Source organism: Callithrix jacchus, chromosome 7, assembly GCF_049354715.1.
Source record: "Callithrix jacchus isolate 240 chromosome 7, calJac240_pri, whole genome shotgun sequence".
Taxonomy (NCBI): Eukaryota; Metazoa; Chordata; class Mammalia; order Primates; family Cebidae; genus Callithrix; species Callithrix jacchus.
The window spans coordinates 46,465,380-46,480,198 of record NC_133508.1 but is presented as its reverse complement, the minus strand read 5'-3'; the positions used below and the strand labels follow the sequence as shown (position 1 = coordinate 46,480,198).

At 39.9% G+C, this 14,819-nt stretch overlaps 1 protein-coding gene across 11 annotated transcripts in view; it reads left to right on the top strand.

Moving 5' to 3' along the window:
• Positions 1–14,819, top strand: part of RERE (arginine-glutamic acid dipeptide repeats) — a 466,088-nt gene that overhangs the window by 201,275 nt on the left and 249,994 nt on the right. For 8 of the 11 annotated variants that reach the window (XM_078330305.1, XM_078330302.1, XM_078330301.1 and 5 more), the window contains one exon: positions 4,701–4,826. The exons of 1 other annotated variant lie outside the window; for it this stretch is intronic. In XM_078330305.1, the coding sequence (XP_078186431.1) occupies positions 4,701–4,826 (126 nt within the window). Of the gene's footprint in view, positions 1–4,698; positions 4,827–4,949; positions 5,131–9,778; positions 9,921–14,819 lie in introns of those variants that run through there. 2 more of the 11 variants (XM_078330306.1, XM_078330304.1) reach the window with 2 other exon arrangements.

The following is a 14,819-nucleotide window of genomic DNA, read 5'->3' as shown; positions in this document are numbered from 1 at the left end:
TTAAAGCCATAACCCTCTCATTGTTTCATTGTCAAATGTGAGCAGCTGGAGGACAAACACTGGAAATTTCTGTCTCATCCCTGGTCTGTACTCATAAGTTGTTTGCTACTCATCTCCCTTTATTCATGCCTTCCCTGACACTCCAACTGAAGAAGGGCTGCAGAGAAATTAACGTCACCTTAGGTTCCACTTGCCATTGAGATGGTGCTCCCTCCACCAAATTCAGTTTCTTAAAAATGGATTAAAAGTAACAAGAAGGTATTTCCTCCTCTTTTGTGATGAAAACTTATTGAGGATGAGTAATTATGTCTTTCTTATTAGGACCTAGATAATGGTGGGAGATACCCTCATATAGTGACTTCATTCTGTGCACGCATTCATGTGTACATGCAGTGACTCAATGAACACACTCTTTGTGCACGCATTCATGTGTACATGCAGTGACTTGATGATCAGACTTATGCATTATATAGTGCAGTTCTTTAATCCCAGCCTGGCTATTACCACTCAGCACAGAAGGTGTAGTGTATGGACATTCAAGGAATGGGCGTTTGTTTAATAGGAGGTAAATCTTGTATTAGAGCCTTTTTTTAGTGGGTGGTGGGTGGGAAGTCCACATAATTTGAGCATGGCTAATTCAGAATTTAGGATCTGTTATTCTGCGATTGAGATGAGGGACAGTAGATTTCACAGATTCAGAGCTTGGACTTCGACATCAAGTTGTCTGAGTTCACATATTCCTTCCGTCAGTTGCTATCTTTCATGACCTTGGGAAATACACTTAACCCTCTTAACTTTCTTTATTTACCTGTGAAGTTGGGATGTAAAATGCCTACTTGCGAAGTAGGTTGTTTTTAGATTGAAAGGTCAAACTTACAAAGAGTCCAGTGCCCCATAGAATGACCCAGATTGTGATGTTGATGTTTAGCGGGTACCTTAGGTTTATGCTTTTTATTCGCTGATGCATATTGTGTGCTTAGCACATTGTCTGGCTGTAATGTCCACAGTAAATATTTATTGAGTACTGAATGAAGTAAAATTTAAGTGGAATACATTCACTGGATAAGTTAAAAAACAAAACAGGCCGGGTGCGGTGGCTCACGCCTGTAATCCCTGCACTTTGGGAGGCTGAGGCGGGTGGATCACGAGGTCAAGAGATCGAGACCATCCTGGTCAACATGGTGAAACACCGTCTCTACTAAAAATACAAAAAATTAGCTGGGCACAGTGGCGTGTGCCTGTAATCCCAGCTACTTAGGAGGCTGAGGCAGGAGAATTGCCTGAACCCAGGAGGCGGAGGTTGCGGTGAGCCGAGATCGCGCCATTGCACTCCAGCCTGGGTCACAAGAGCGAAACTCCATCTCAAAAAAAAAAAAAAACACAAAAAACTTTAATAGTAGTTGTTTGATACAATACATCAACAACAAATTAACCTTCTCTTAAGCCAAAGAAGTCTACTCACTCACCTTTGGTTAGCCTGCAGTATATAATATACAGAAATAATGAAATTCTGTTTCTTTTAAAATACTTGAAGAAAATTCAGTTTCTTTTCTTTAGGAATTTGAGTGAATGTAGCCAAAGTCATAACATTTTTTAGGCATCATTGTATTGTTTTGAGTTTTCTATATGACTGACTTTCAGCAAAGATAAATCGGGGCCTAGTATACATGTGAACATTCCAGAAAAGGCCAGCTGTTATGAAAAATGCCTTACGCTATGATGATTTGTTTCTATGCAACACAGCAGTTGTTTCTGTTTCTGACAGTCCTTCAAGGTAGGCCTGCAAAATTGAGTATTTCTTTCTATAGCTCCTTCATCTCTTTCTTGGCTTATACCATATAAAAAGGTCAGTATCACTTCGTAATACCTTTTGGACTTGTGTAGTGCTGGATAATGAAGTGAAAACTTTAAAATTCATTATCAGGTATTTCCAGCTATTATATGCAAGGACGACTAAGTGGTCTTTTCACATATAAATTTGAAATTTCTAATTTTATTCAATTCTTTAAGAGGCAGTAGGTAGGATGAATTTTTTTTTTTTATTTTGAGATGGAATTTCACTCATTGCTTAGGCCGGAGTGCAGTGGCGTGATGTCAGCTCACTGCAATCTCTGCCTTCCAGGTTCAAGCGATTCTCCTGCCTCAGCCTCCCAAATAGCTGGAATTATAGGCTTCCACCACCTAATTTAGCACCCTGGCTAATTTTTCGCATTTTTAGAAGAGATGGGCTTTCACTGTGTTGGCCAGGCCGGTCTGGAACTCCTGACCTCGTGATCCACCCACTTTGGTCTCCCGAAGTGCTGGGATTGCACCACAGCCAGCAGGATGGAATTCTTTAGCCCTGAGTTTGGTGGTCACAGTCAGAGGAGGTTGTATATCTCTACTCCCCTCCTGCCACAATTACGGAGTGATGATGTTGAAAGTTTTTTGAACCACCACATCCTTTTTGCATGATACCAATGCCAGCCTCTAAATGGACAGAGTAGTGTTCGCATAAATGGAAATCAAAATGAGGCTTTGGGAATAAATAATCCAGCATTTTATTGGCTGCATTTTCTGAGGTTCCCAGCAGTCTGTCTTCACTCATGGCTGACAGTCAGGTTAGACCACTTGGGATTTTAAGTTTTAGTGTTTATTACTGTGAGGTTGGGTAGTTTATTTTCTTCTAATTTAACTTGGGTCAAGGAACTCTAAGAAACTACTGAAAAAGTTTTGTTTAATTCTATGTATTTTCATAAAATATATTTCTGAAAATGTTTACTTAAATTGTTATCTATATGAAATTTTTTTCAATGCATAAAACCCTAGGTATTCTAATTGTAAAGGAGCTTAAGAAAGGTTGAGACAGTCTGATATTTGCAGCGATCTACTGTGCAAGAATATTGGTAAAGTCTTGTTCAAACTTAATTCTTTAGAACTGAAAATATGTAATTTGTGTATATATATGTGGATGCTTGCATTAAGAACCAGCTTAGTGGTCCAAGAAAAACCTATTAGAAGTACCAAAAGAAATTAGGGAAACATAGACCATCAACATTTTCTCATTCGTATATAAGAATAATGACATGCTTTGAAAAAATTTCTTTTTTAAATGCATCAAATGTTTTAATAATGCTTGAACTATTTGCATGTTTAAAATAATGCTAAAGTGTTTGGAAATGCTTTACCAGGTGTTTTTGATTTAAAACCCTTAATTTGAATATAAGGATTTGCGTGGTTTGGGCAGTCGTATTCCTAGTGCAAGAGATTAACCAGAAGTCTATTTTTATTTTGATGCTTCTGGCAAAAAATATTGAATATGCTGTACATTCAAGTGGATGGTTGAATTTTTAATTTGGAATTTGCAGTGCTGGTGGTGGTGGGGAGAAGGTGTGTGGTGAGAAGGTTATGGTTGCTGACACTCTTGTGTCAGCTATATTACCACTGAGGCCATGAGAATCGGAGACCAACCGCACAGAAATTTTACTGTGTAGATCCCAGGATATACTCTAGATGGTAATCTTTAGAAAAGGAAAAGAAAATGATCATGACAAAACATTCTGAACATTAGCTTATTTTCCTAGTATTTGTTGTGTGTGTATGTGGAGGAAGCTTAAGAGGCCTACAAAAATAGTTAATGAAATATATTAAAATCTTTGTGTTCAGAAAGTTGTTAGACAGTTACTCTTTGCTTTTCAAAGGGAATTATATGTAACAGGGCACACTAATAATGATTTAATGTTGAAAGGTTGTTCACCTGTAATTTTTAGACAACTGTAAGACTGCTTCTTGTATAAGTATTGGAATTTTATGGATTTTTTAAGTTCATTCAAAACCACATGAAATTGGTTTAAAAATGTTATGTACCCTCTAAAATATTTGTAAAGGAACATATTCAAACTATTATCTGAGGTATCCTTTTTGATACTTACAAGGACTGTGCTAGCTTTCAGAAGTTGCTTGACAGTCTTTTTTCCCCCCTAGTTTTAAATGTTTTCAGTTAATTTTTAAAAAGCCATGTGATACATACTAAACTAGTTTTGCCTATAAAAAGAAGTAATGCCTTTCTGGAACTTTATGCTCTGTGCCTGTTCATTATACTTAGCTTGTGGGCTTTTTGCGAAAATTCTAACTCGTGAATGTTGTCTTTTTTTCCTCTATTTTGGGGCCTTTGTCTATTTACTTTGCCTTTAGCTTTACACAATTAAACTTGAACTTTGAGAAAATGGCAGGGCCTTTCTTTGTTGACCCAAATGCCCTATTTCCTTATTAAATACGTATCTTATGCCTCTAGCTTCTGTCATTAGAAACTCTTCTGAAAGCTCAGTTTGTCCACTTGTGGTTCATTTTATGGTTGTGTTTATCTGACACCATTGCATTTCTGTTTTTATTATAAGCATAGCATGCTGCTGTTAACTGTGCTTTGGCACTATATCACATCTTAACTTGGTTATTTTGAGGGGCACACACCATACTGCTTTATGACAGGACCTGGATTAAAGTGTGGAGCCAAAAGGGTCGTATGTTTGTTCACACTGAAATAAGGAAATCGCTTTGATTAATGCAAAAAGATTAACTTTAGTGGTAGAACAAATTATCTGAGGTTTCGGAGGTCATCTGCTAGAGTTTTTGCAGATACTGACTTGTGTGCTGCGTGCCCCTAATAACCAGGGCATGATGGGGCATTGGGCACGTTAACTTAAAACTGTTTTCTTTTTTAGGTCCACAACTCCCAGGCCTGTTGCAGATCTCCAACTCCTGCTTTGTGTGACCCCCCAGCATGCTCTCTGCCGGTGGCATCACAGCCACCACAGCATCTTTCTGAAGCCGGGAGAGGGCCTGTAGGGGTAAGGAGAATCCCGTTTTTAAAAGCTATCAGTATTTTATATCCCATAGGGTATAAAATAGGAATATTACCTCCCTCCCCAGAGCCCCTTTTAAAATGTGCTGTATTATATGTGTTTTTAAAGGAGTAACAAGTACATGCACAGAGGAAGCAAAATACGGGACTTGCCTTACCCCTCTAGGACAGTTCCAGAAGTTAGCGGGGTTTGGTGGAAGGGAGAGAGCATGCTGGGCTGCTGCAAGGAGCAGGAGCTGGCAATCAGCAGCGAGTATGGATGTTGGCAACTGAAATGGGGAATAAAGGGGGTAAGTTTGAGTCCAAGTGTGCAATGTGCGTTTCCCCAGGCTCATTGGGACTCATGGCCCACCAATCTCAACTATTTTGGGTGTTGTCCTCTCAAGTGACGTTTTGTAGAGTATTGCTCAGAATTAGCAAAGCTTTTCTGCATTGCTAGATATAGAATAAGCACTTCAAAAGGCTTGGGTCAGGTGGTAGCTCTACTTCTTACAGCTATCCTCTGGTTATTCCTGTTACTAGTGGTAGTCCTGAGGGATTTGTAAGAGGCAGCAGGATGAAATATCTGTAGTGCTTTACCCCTTAAAACACACAGTATGTCTCTCCTTTTAGGAAAGTTCACAGTTGTCTGTCTTTTCCTTCCTCTAATGGTAGGATTTAATGGTAATGTTTTTTGAATGACTACTGGGTACCTAAGGCTTCTGTTAATATTCAAGAAGTGTAGTTTTGGTTAAGCACTGAATTCAGTGTGAAGAAGTGACTGTGGCACCCCAGTTCATACTGAGTTAGCAAATAATACAGGAGAATAGCAAGCTGTCTCACACTTAGACACACACAGTACAAGATACTATCAATATATGAATTGTTCAGTTACACTGTAGAATATTAGTATCTTGGGGCAAAGAAAAGAGAGTGCTCCAGATGGGTTGTAGCACTTAGGGAAGTTCTGTAAAGGTGGGTAGGTTTTGAGGAGCTGGATATGTTTTTCACACATCAATAAGAAATGGATAGGCCGTGTGTAGGAGCCTTCCAGGTGTACACGGCAACCTGTCCTAAAAAGCAACACAGGCAATGAGCCTGATGAGTCTGGGAGTCGTGAGAAGATGACCCGCAGGACATCACTGAAGAGCACAGGTTAGTGGGTTTTGGGAGCAGATTATAGAGGATCTTCAAGGTTAGCAAAGTTAAGATTTTACGTAATAGACAGTAGAGAGCTTGTGTAAGCATTTTATTGTAGGCAAGCCAACTTGCAGACCACTGCTTAAGAAGATTGATTATGCAGCAGTTTGCAGCGTGGAATGGGGAAAGATGGTGGAAGTTCCAAGTAGGAGGCTAGGGTCACCATTCATGAGTAAGATGAAAAGGACCAATAATTGTAACCAAATCAGGAGTAATTTTTGCAGCAGCATATCATGTTTACATATTTGCTGATGTAATTGCTTAAGGATTAGACCAAAAAAAGGGGTGAGGGTTTCATATTATGGAAACCTTGGAATTCTTGAAATAATAGCCATTTACAGTGGAAGACAGAACCCAGTGTAGTATAGATAAAAGTCTATTAAGACGGACATCTTAAGGGACAAATGTGACTACCTACCTTTAAAGCTTCAGCCTTAATCAGTTACTGTCTTATTTTTGCATATATCTAAAAAGCAGGTTTATCTTTCAGGCTGATATTTTCTTCATCAATGTAGATGCTGTTATTAATACCTTTATTTACTGTAATACTCAATGGGATTTGCTGAATGGATTTTAAATTTTCCCCATAATAACATTGATTTTTTTTTTTTTTTGGTAAACTTTTAATGTTAGAATTAATGATGACTAGTATTTATTTTTTTAGCAGTAAAAATATTTGTGTCTACTGAGGATTTAAATAAGCTCCTAACTGGTGGAGCACTTGGATACATTATATGTAGGTGTGAGAGATTCAATAGTGAGAGGATAAATCTTCTTTTAGTCAAGATGATGGTGCATAAAGCTAACTGTATTGATTGTTCTTTAATGATGCTTTGTGCTGCCAAAGTCATTTGAGCTGGATCTGAATCAGATCCAGTTGGCAAAGCTTCCCCATATGTGAAGCGCTCATAAATTCTGCAGGCACACAGATCTAATACAGTGTAATGAGAGAGCTGCTGGGAGAAAAAATTGATTACAGGGTTGCAGACAATATCATTAACATTTCTTGCCATGATACACCAGATGTCTTCCCTAATAGACTATTTTTGTTAATTTGGTTTTTATAGGATAGCATTGATTGCATCATAATTTAACTTTCTTTGCATATTCAGGTATGTGTGATCTGTGTTTCTACACTAATGATGGAATAAACTCATCAGATTTAATTTTTTAAGTTTTAACTTACCTGTTCGTTTTTCTATCTGTGCTGGAGAGGCAACATTTTTACTTGTACTGAGAATCTGTTAGCTTGGATGTTTCCTAGTAAAAAGTACTGTGTTCACTGGTGGGGAGGGGTAGTGAGGGAGGTAAGAAGGCAAAGATAACATTGCCCAGAACATCCCTAAACTGGTCAGAAATGATTCTTCCTGCCAGCTCATTTACATAGAAACCATGCGGCAACATGACAGAGGCTCTAGGCAAAGCAGGAAAGGCGCAACCTTTCAAGGGGACTTACGTGCACATTTATTTCCATCGTCATGGAAGTGGCTCCGCAGGACAGGGCTTATGTTGGCTGCACCCATCCTCTTCCTCACTAGAACATCAAGGACTAGCGAAGATATTAGTTAGTTGGCATTTTAATTCTTTAGCTGTATCTTTTTGTGTGATTGACCTCTGTTGAGTGGTTAACACACATAATTAGGATAGTACTGTACGGGTGGTTTGAACCATTTTATTTCAGTAGTCTTTGTTTTTGTCTTTGTTTTGAGACAGAGTCTCATTCTGTCACACAGGCTGGAGTGCAATGACATGGTTTTGGATCACTGCAACCTCCGCCTCTTAAGTTCAAGCGAATCTCCTGCCTCAGCCTCCTGAGTAGCTGGGATTACATGTGTGGGCCACCACACTTGGCTACTTTTTGTATTTTTAGTAGAGACAGCATTTTGCCTCGTTGACCAGGCTAGTCTTGAACTTCTGACCTTAAGTGATCCTCCCGTCTTGGCCTCCTAAAGTACTGGGATTACAGACTCACTGTGTATGGTTTTTTTAAAAAATCATTATTTTTGTTGTGCATTTTCCTTTAGGGAACTTTTTTCTTTTGACGTGTTTCTTTGTAACATAGGATATGTGAATTTACCGTTCTCTTAGTTTTCTCACTTGTAGTGTGGGTATGATACTGCTATCTATGACAAAGTGTTGTTGCAAAAGTAAAATAATTCATTAAATTTCTTAGCACCATTCTTAGCACTTAGCAAGCATACATTAAGCATTGTCTATTATCACATAAGACTTGAATTATACAAATTCTGGTCATTCTTAATCTGAAATCCATAAAGTCTCTGAGTTTTACAGGGTCTGTGAATGTCCTAAAATAGCCGGCAAAGTCTCCTGGGTATGTGCATTTTTTCTGGAAAGAGGGTCTATACTTTTTGACTATGGATGCTAATCAGTAGGTTCCTTTGGTGTTGAAAATAATTTAAAAGTTAAGATTAAAAACTGTGAAGGTTCTGCTATGTGTCATTTAAAACCTCAAATCAGGCTGGGCACGGTGGCTCATGCCTGTAATCCCAGCACTTTCGGAGGCTGGGGTGGGTGAGTGACTCGAGCTCAGGAGATCAGGACTGCCTGGACAACATGTTAAAATCCCATCTCTACAAAAAAATTTAAAAATTAACTGGGTGACTTCATGCCTGTAGTCCCAGCACTTTAGGAGGCCTAGGCTGGGCGGATCATGAGGTCAGGAGTTTGAGACCAGCCAAACCAACCTGGTGAAACCCTGTCTCTACTTAAAAAAAAAAAATAAAAAATAATTAGCTGGGCATGGTGGTGCTTGCGTGTGATCCCAGCTACTCAGGAGACTGAGGCAGGAGAATCACTTGAACCAGGGAAGACAGGAGTTGCAGTGAGGCGAGATCGTGCCACTGCACTCCGGCCTGGGCAACAAAGTGAGACTCCATCTCCCCACCCAAAAAAGAAAATTAGCTGGGCATGTTGGCATGTGTCTGCAGTCCCAGCTACTCAGTAGGCTGAGGTGGGAGGCTTGATTGAACTCAGGAGATCAGGACTGCAGTGAACCCTCATCACACCACTGCACTCCAGCTTGGGCAACAGAGTGAAATCTTGTCTCCAAAACAAAACACAAAAAACCCTCAAGTCAGCTTTTTCTTAAGGGAGTAAGCTAACATTGAGCATGTGTTTTGTGCTCAGGCACTCTGCTGTTCTTTTCATGTAGCTTAACCTATGTAATCTCAACAGCAATCTGTGATGTTTATTCAGTTTTGCAGACAGCACAGATTTAGGCTCATATTTGCATTAATATCTTGCCTTGAGCGAGTGGCAGGACTGAGGTTTAAATTTGTAGAACCCATCCTATCCTGGTATCCTGGAGCCTCTTCATTGATCTTATGACTGACTTCTGTGAATCACATGTCAGCCCTGTGGCGATGCCAGCCTTTGCCACCATGTTACTAGAGACTTCCTGAGCTGGCCTCTGTGGTCCGTTCACTTGGTAGAGCAGATGGACTCTGTCCCTGAGAGTTATATAGATTGGCCCTTACCCTGAATGGATGGACAGTGGTGTGTGTTAGTGGTATGGTGTGACAACTCTTTTTAAGTGTCAGCATATTTTGTTTTCCTGTTAGCAGTGGTGGTGGTAGTCATATCTTTAGTGTCCTGTTTAAAAATAATTCATGACCAACAGCTACCATGAATTCCCATTTTATTCATTTTAACAGCTTCTATATACATTTGAAAAGTAATTCCTGCAGTTCATAGTATTTGCTTTTTTTTTCTTCTTCTTTTTTTTCTTTTGGCTTCAAGTAAAACTAAGCATTGAGAACTTGGACTTTGGAATTTTTCTGGCATGAATTCACTCCGCCAATCTGGACAAACCTGCTCCAGTTACATAGAACAGGAAGCGAGTACACAATGGCAGGGATTGACTGTGCAACTTTCCTGCTTGGTGAGGCGCTGCTTTAAAAATTACCTGGGTGTGGTGGTGTATGTCTGCAGTCCCAGCTACTCAGAAAGCTGTGTCTCCTTTGTCTGAGGTTGGTGGTGTCTTTCCATTGCTCCATGTGGCCTTCTTGTACCCATAAGGGGTGTTCTTGCTTTGATGAAGATCTAGTTTAGACTTTTGAGTATATGTCAAACCAGTGTTAAAAGAGTATTTTTGCTTAAGTAAGGCATTTATCATTAGTAAGTATCACTTCCAACATTAGTGCTTTTCATGCTTGAGACTTTAGTACCTTTTACGAATTAAAAATGAAAATTTATAGGCTGGGCGTGATGGCTCACGCCTGTAATCTCAGCACTTTGGGAGGCTGAGGCGGGTGGATCACAAGGTCAAGAGATTGAGACCATCCTGGTCAACATGGTGAAACCCCATCTCTACTAAAAATACAAAAAATGAGCTGGGCATGGTGGCGCATGCCTGTAATCCCAGCTACTCAGGAGGCTGAGGCAGGAGAAATGCCTGAACCCAGGAGGCGGAGGTTGTGGTGAGCTGAGATCGCGCCATTACACTCCAGCCTGGGTCACAAGAGCGAAACTCCGTCTCAAAAAAAAAAAGACAATTTATAATAAAATGCTCTTTCAGAAATGATGCTGATTGTATTATATTTGTTACCTACTTGTTGCTTAGAAAGAACTCCGATATGGTTGCTTTTTTAGCGATGCAGGAGTTTCTGAGGCTCTATTGCTTTTTCATTATTTACCATGTCTTCCCTGCTTTGGGTTACTTCCCCATTAAATATGCCAAAAAAACCATTGATAAAGGTCATGAGAGATTGCTTTTTATATTTGATTTTCGTGAAAGATGTTAAGATGACTGGATTTTCAGAACTGCTAACACAAATGTTGGGATTAATCCAGCTACCCTAAATGAAAGATTACTAGTTGTCGACTTACAATGTAACAAATAATTCTGAAAACACCCAACTGATCTATAATGCCAAGGCTGACTGCCACTGGTATCAGAGAACCTGCCTGGGCCCACTTTCAGCTCAGTTCCTTTCACCTGAAGTGGTTGTGTCTGCTCCTCTATACAAGCTAATTGTCAGTTAATTTATTCCTTTTTTTGCGGGGAGGTAGGGGAGACAGGGTCTTGCTCTGTTGCCCAGACTGGAGTACAGTTGTGCAATCTCAACTCATTGCAACCTCTGCCTCCCGGGTTCAAGCAGTTCTCCTGCCTCAGCCTCCTCTGTAGCTGGGATTACAGTTGTGCACCCAGCTGATTTTTGTATTTTTAGTAGAGATGGGGTTTCACCATGTTGGCCATGCTGGTCTCAAACTGACCTCAAGTGATCCACCTGCCGCAGGCTCCCAAAGTACTGGGATTACAGACGCAAGGCACTTTGCCCAGACAGTTAACTTATTCTTAAGACTGTGTTTTCATCATATTCATCTTCTTTTTTCCGAAAGGGGCATCAAGCCCCACTTTCAGATCACAAATTTCAATAACCCTATGCTTTTATATCTGCCTATGATTTAAACAGCCTTTTTGTTTCCATAGGCATATATTAGATTTAATGATCCTTTGCAAGTTTTATTGAGCTTCCTATTCTTTCAGGGATAGTGCATTGCTCTTTATTACTTACAGACAGTTAGGACTTTCAGCCCTGCCTTTTTTGCTGTGTTTCATGTTTTGGGTTTTTTGTGTTTGTTTTACAGACAGGGTCTCACTCTATCACCCAGGCAGGAGTGCAATGGCACCATTCTGGCTCACTGCAGCCCCGACCTCCTGGGCTCAGGTGATTCTCCTTTCTCAACTTCCCAAGTAACTAGGACTATAGGTGCACACTACTTAAAATTTGAAAATTTTATTTTTGTAGAGACAGGGTCCTTCTATGTTGCCCAGGCTGGTCTCAAAATCCTGACCTTAAGGGATCCTCCTGTGTCAGTCCCCTAAAGGGCTGAGTTTACAAAGTCACTTTGCACAGTCCCTGTTTCATACTATTTGATTGAAAAATACCTGAACAGCTGGGTGTGGTGGCTCACACCTGGAATCCCTTGGGAGGTTGAGGAGAGAGGATTGCTTTAGGCCAGGAGTTCAAGACCAGCTTGAACTGGTCAGACCCCATCTCTACAAAAAGTAAAAAAAAAAAAAAAAAAAAAAAAAAAAGCCAGGTATGGTAGCTCATGCCTGTAATGCCAGCATTTTGGGAGGCCGAGGCAGGCGGATCACTTGAGGTCAGGAGTTCGAGGCCAGCCTGGCCAACATGGTGAAACCCTGTCTCTACTAAAAATACAAAAATTAGCCAGGCGTGGTGGCGAACACCTGTAATCCCAGGTACTGGTGAGGCTGAGGCAGGAGAATCACTTGAACCTGGGAGGCAGAGGTTACAGTGAACTGAGATCACGCTATTCAAGCCTGGGCAACAGAACGAGACAGCATCTCAAAACAAAACAAAAAAAACCTAGCCAGTTATGGTATTGTATCGTTCTATTACCAGGCTCCACTATCAGGTACTTGGGAGGCTGAGGCAGGAGGATTGCTGGAACTCAGAAGTTCAAGGTTACAATGAGCTGTGATCACACTGTTGGATTCCACGCTGAGGGACAGAGTGAGATCCTGTGTCTTAAAAAAAAAAAGAGTGGAGGGGGAGAGGAGGAAGGGAGGGGGGGGAGAGAGAGAAGGAGGAGAGACAGGAAAATATCTAAACAAATATGTGGGGCTTCTAGGCTTTACAAATTTTTCAAAATATTTTTGGCGATAGAACTGCCAAAGATATTTCAGGCCATGGAAGTAAGCTTGTGGTTTTATTTAGTCTCAGCTTTGTTTTTGGGATATCATAGGATTTTTTGATGACAATATCTTTTTTTAATTTTTAATTTTATTTTTTTGAGACAGGGTCTTTCCCTCTGTTGCCCAGGCTGGAGTGCAGTGGCCCATCCTTGCTCACTGAAGCCTCAACTTTGCAGTGGCGGATGATCCTCCCACCCCAGCCTCTTGAGTAGCAGGGAATACAGGCACCTGCCACCATACCCAGCTAATTTAAAAAATTTTTTTGTAGAGGCTTACGGAGATGGGGTTTGCCATGTCCCAGGCTGGTCTTAAACTCTTGGGTTCAAGGGATTTGCCTGCCTCAGCCTCCCAAAGGGTTAGGGTTACAGGTGTGAGCCACTGCATCTGGCCGGCAGTATCTTCTGTAACTATCAAGGCCTTCAATGGAAGAAAAGATGATACTCTTTCCCAAGGCTATCAAATTTTTCTAAGGACTGGAGTGAAGTTTAAGTAATATACTTAAAGTTAATCTTTTTTTAGAGTTTATAGAAATTATTATGTCTCGCCCTTGCTTGGAAGTTGCATTTTCAGTTCTTATCTTTGATCTCATGTTTTACAATTCGGTTGAATATCAGGTACTTTTCCCATCCCCTTAAAATGAATGTGTTTTTCCCTTTTATCCCAATATGCATTCTGTAAATGAAAATCTGAGAATAGAAAATCTTAGATTTTCAGCCTGTAAATAGCTTTTGTGTTCTTTTTTAGGAGGTAGCAACCTATTTTCAAGAATCCTGCTGTCTGAAAGGACAGAGGGTGTGTATTGCCATCATGCTAACTGATTTAAAGTTAGTTACTCTATTCCTCCCACTGTTTGGCTTTTCTCTCTCATCTCATTGACCTTCTTATGATGGAAGGAAAAAGGCCTGTTTTTTAGCTTGATTAAAACTTAATAGCTGAAGTAACCAGAACATTCATACAATGAGGAGATTGAAACTGCTTACAGATTTAATTTTTCTCTGGAGTATCCTAAATATTAGTACTCTTAGCCATTAGTACATTTTAGGTATAGCTTTTCTTCCTTTCACTTAAATTTACTAGAACATAAATTGGGAAATTTTTAAAATTTAGAATCTATCTGGAAATTTTTGAGGTGACAACTAGGTAGACTTTAAAAGTAGAATTTTAAAATCTTGAAAATAGAAATTTATATTAAAAATATAATGTTCTTTGTCACCTGTATCTGGAAGTTTGATAGGTCACGTAATTTCAACCCCTAATGGTAATTGGTGGAAAACAGTTAGATACTAGCTTCATCTATATAATGTAAAAGTTTGGTATTGGCTGGGCGTGGTAGCCCATGTCTGTAATCTCAGCACTTTGGGAGGCCAACACTGGAGGATTGCTTGAACCTGGGAGTTTGAGATCAGCGTGGGCAACAAAGGAAGACTTTGTTTCTACAAAAAACTCAAAAATATTTGCTACTTGTGGGGCTGAGGTGGGAGGATTGTTTGAGCCCATGAGGCTGAGGCTGCAGTGTGCTATAATCATGCAACTGCATTTCAGGCTGGGTGACAGAGTGATACGCTGTCTCAAAAAAAAGAAAAAGTTTGGTTTTTAACACTTAAATTTGTTTTCTGCTGCCAGTATATATAGATTAATCTGTTTTATCACTTTTTAAAGTTACCTTTCAAAATAAGTCGGGAAAGAGCTGTTTTGTCCTGTTTTTCAAAGGAATAACTGTAGATTTTACTTACTGTAATTATTTAGAGACGTTGTTATATTGACTGACAAGAGATTTCCTGGTACAATTTCACATTGATCCATTAGGATTACAAAAAGTTGTCAGCTCTGTGGGTGGCAAACACCTTTCTTGAGATCTTTCTTCAGTAAGATAAACCTCAGTTCTAAGCTTCACAGATTTTCTTGAAGCACTATTAGAACTCTGTCTTACAGTTTAGCACAGAAGTAGATGTTTTATGTAGTAATGGAAGGGTTTAGAAATTGCTGTGTGGTCAGTTGTTTGGACCTCAGAATGCATTTCTCTAGACACATAAGCAGGGTTTTTTTGGCAAGTTCATAAATGCTAGTTTGAGTTTGTAATGTAGTAAAATACAGAAAGATCCTTCCCTTATTGGC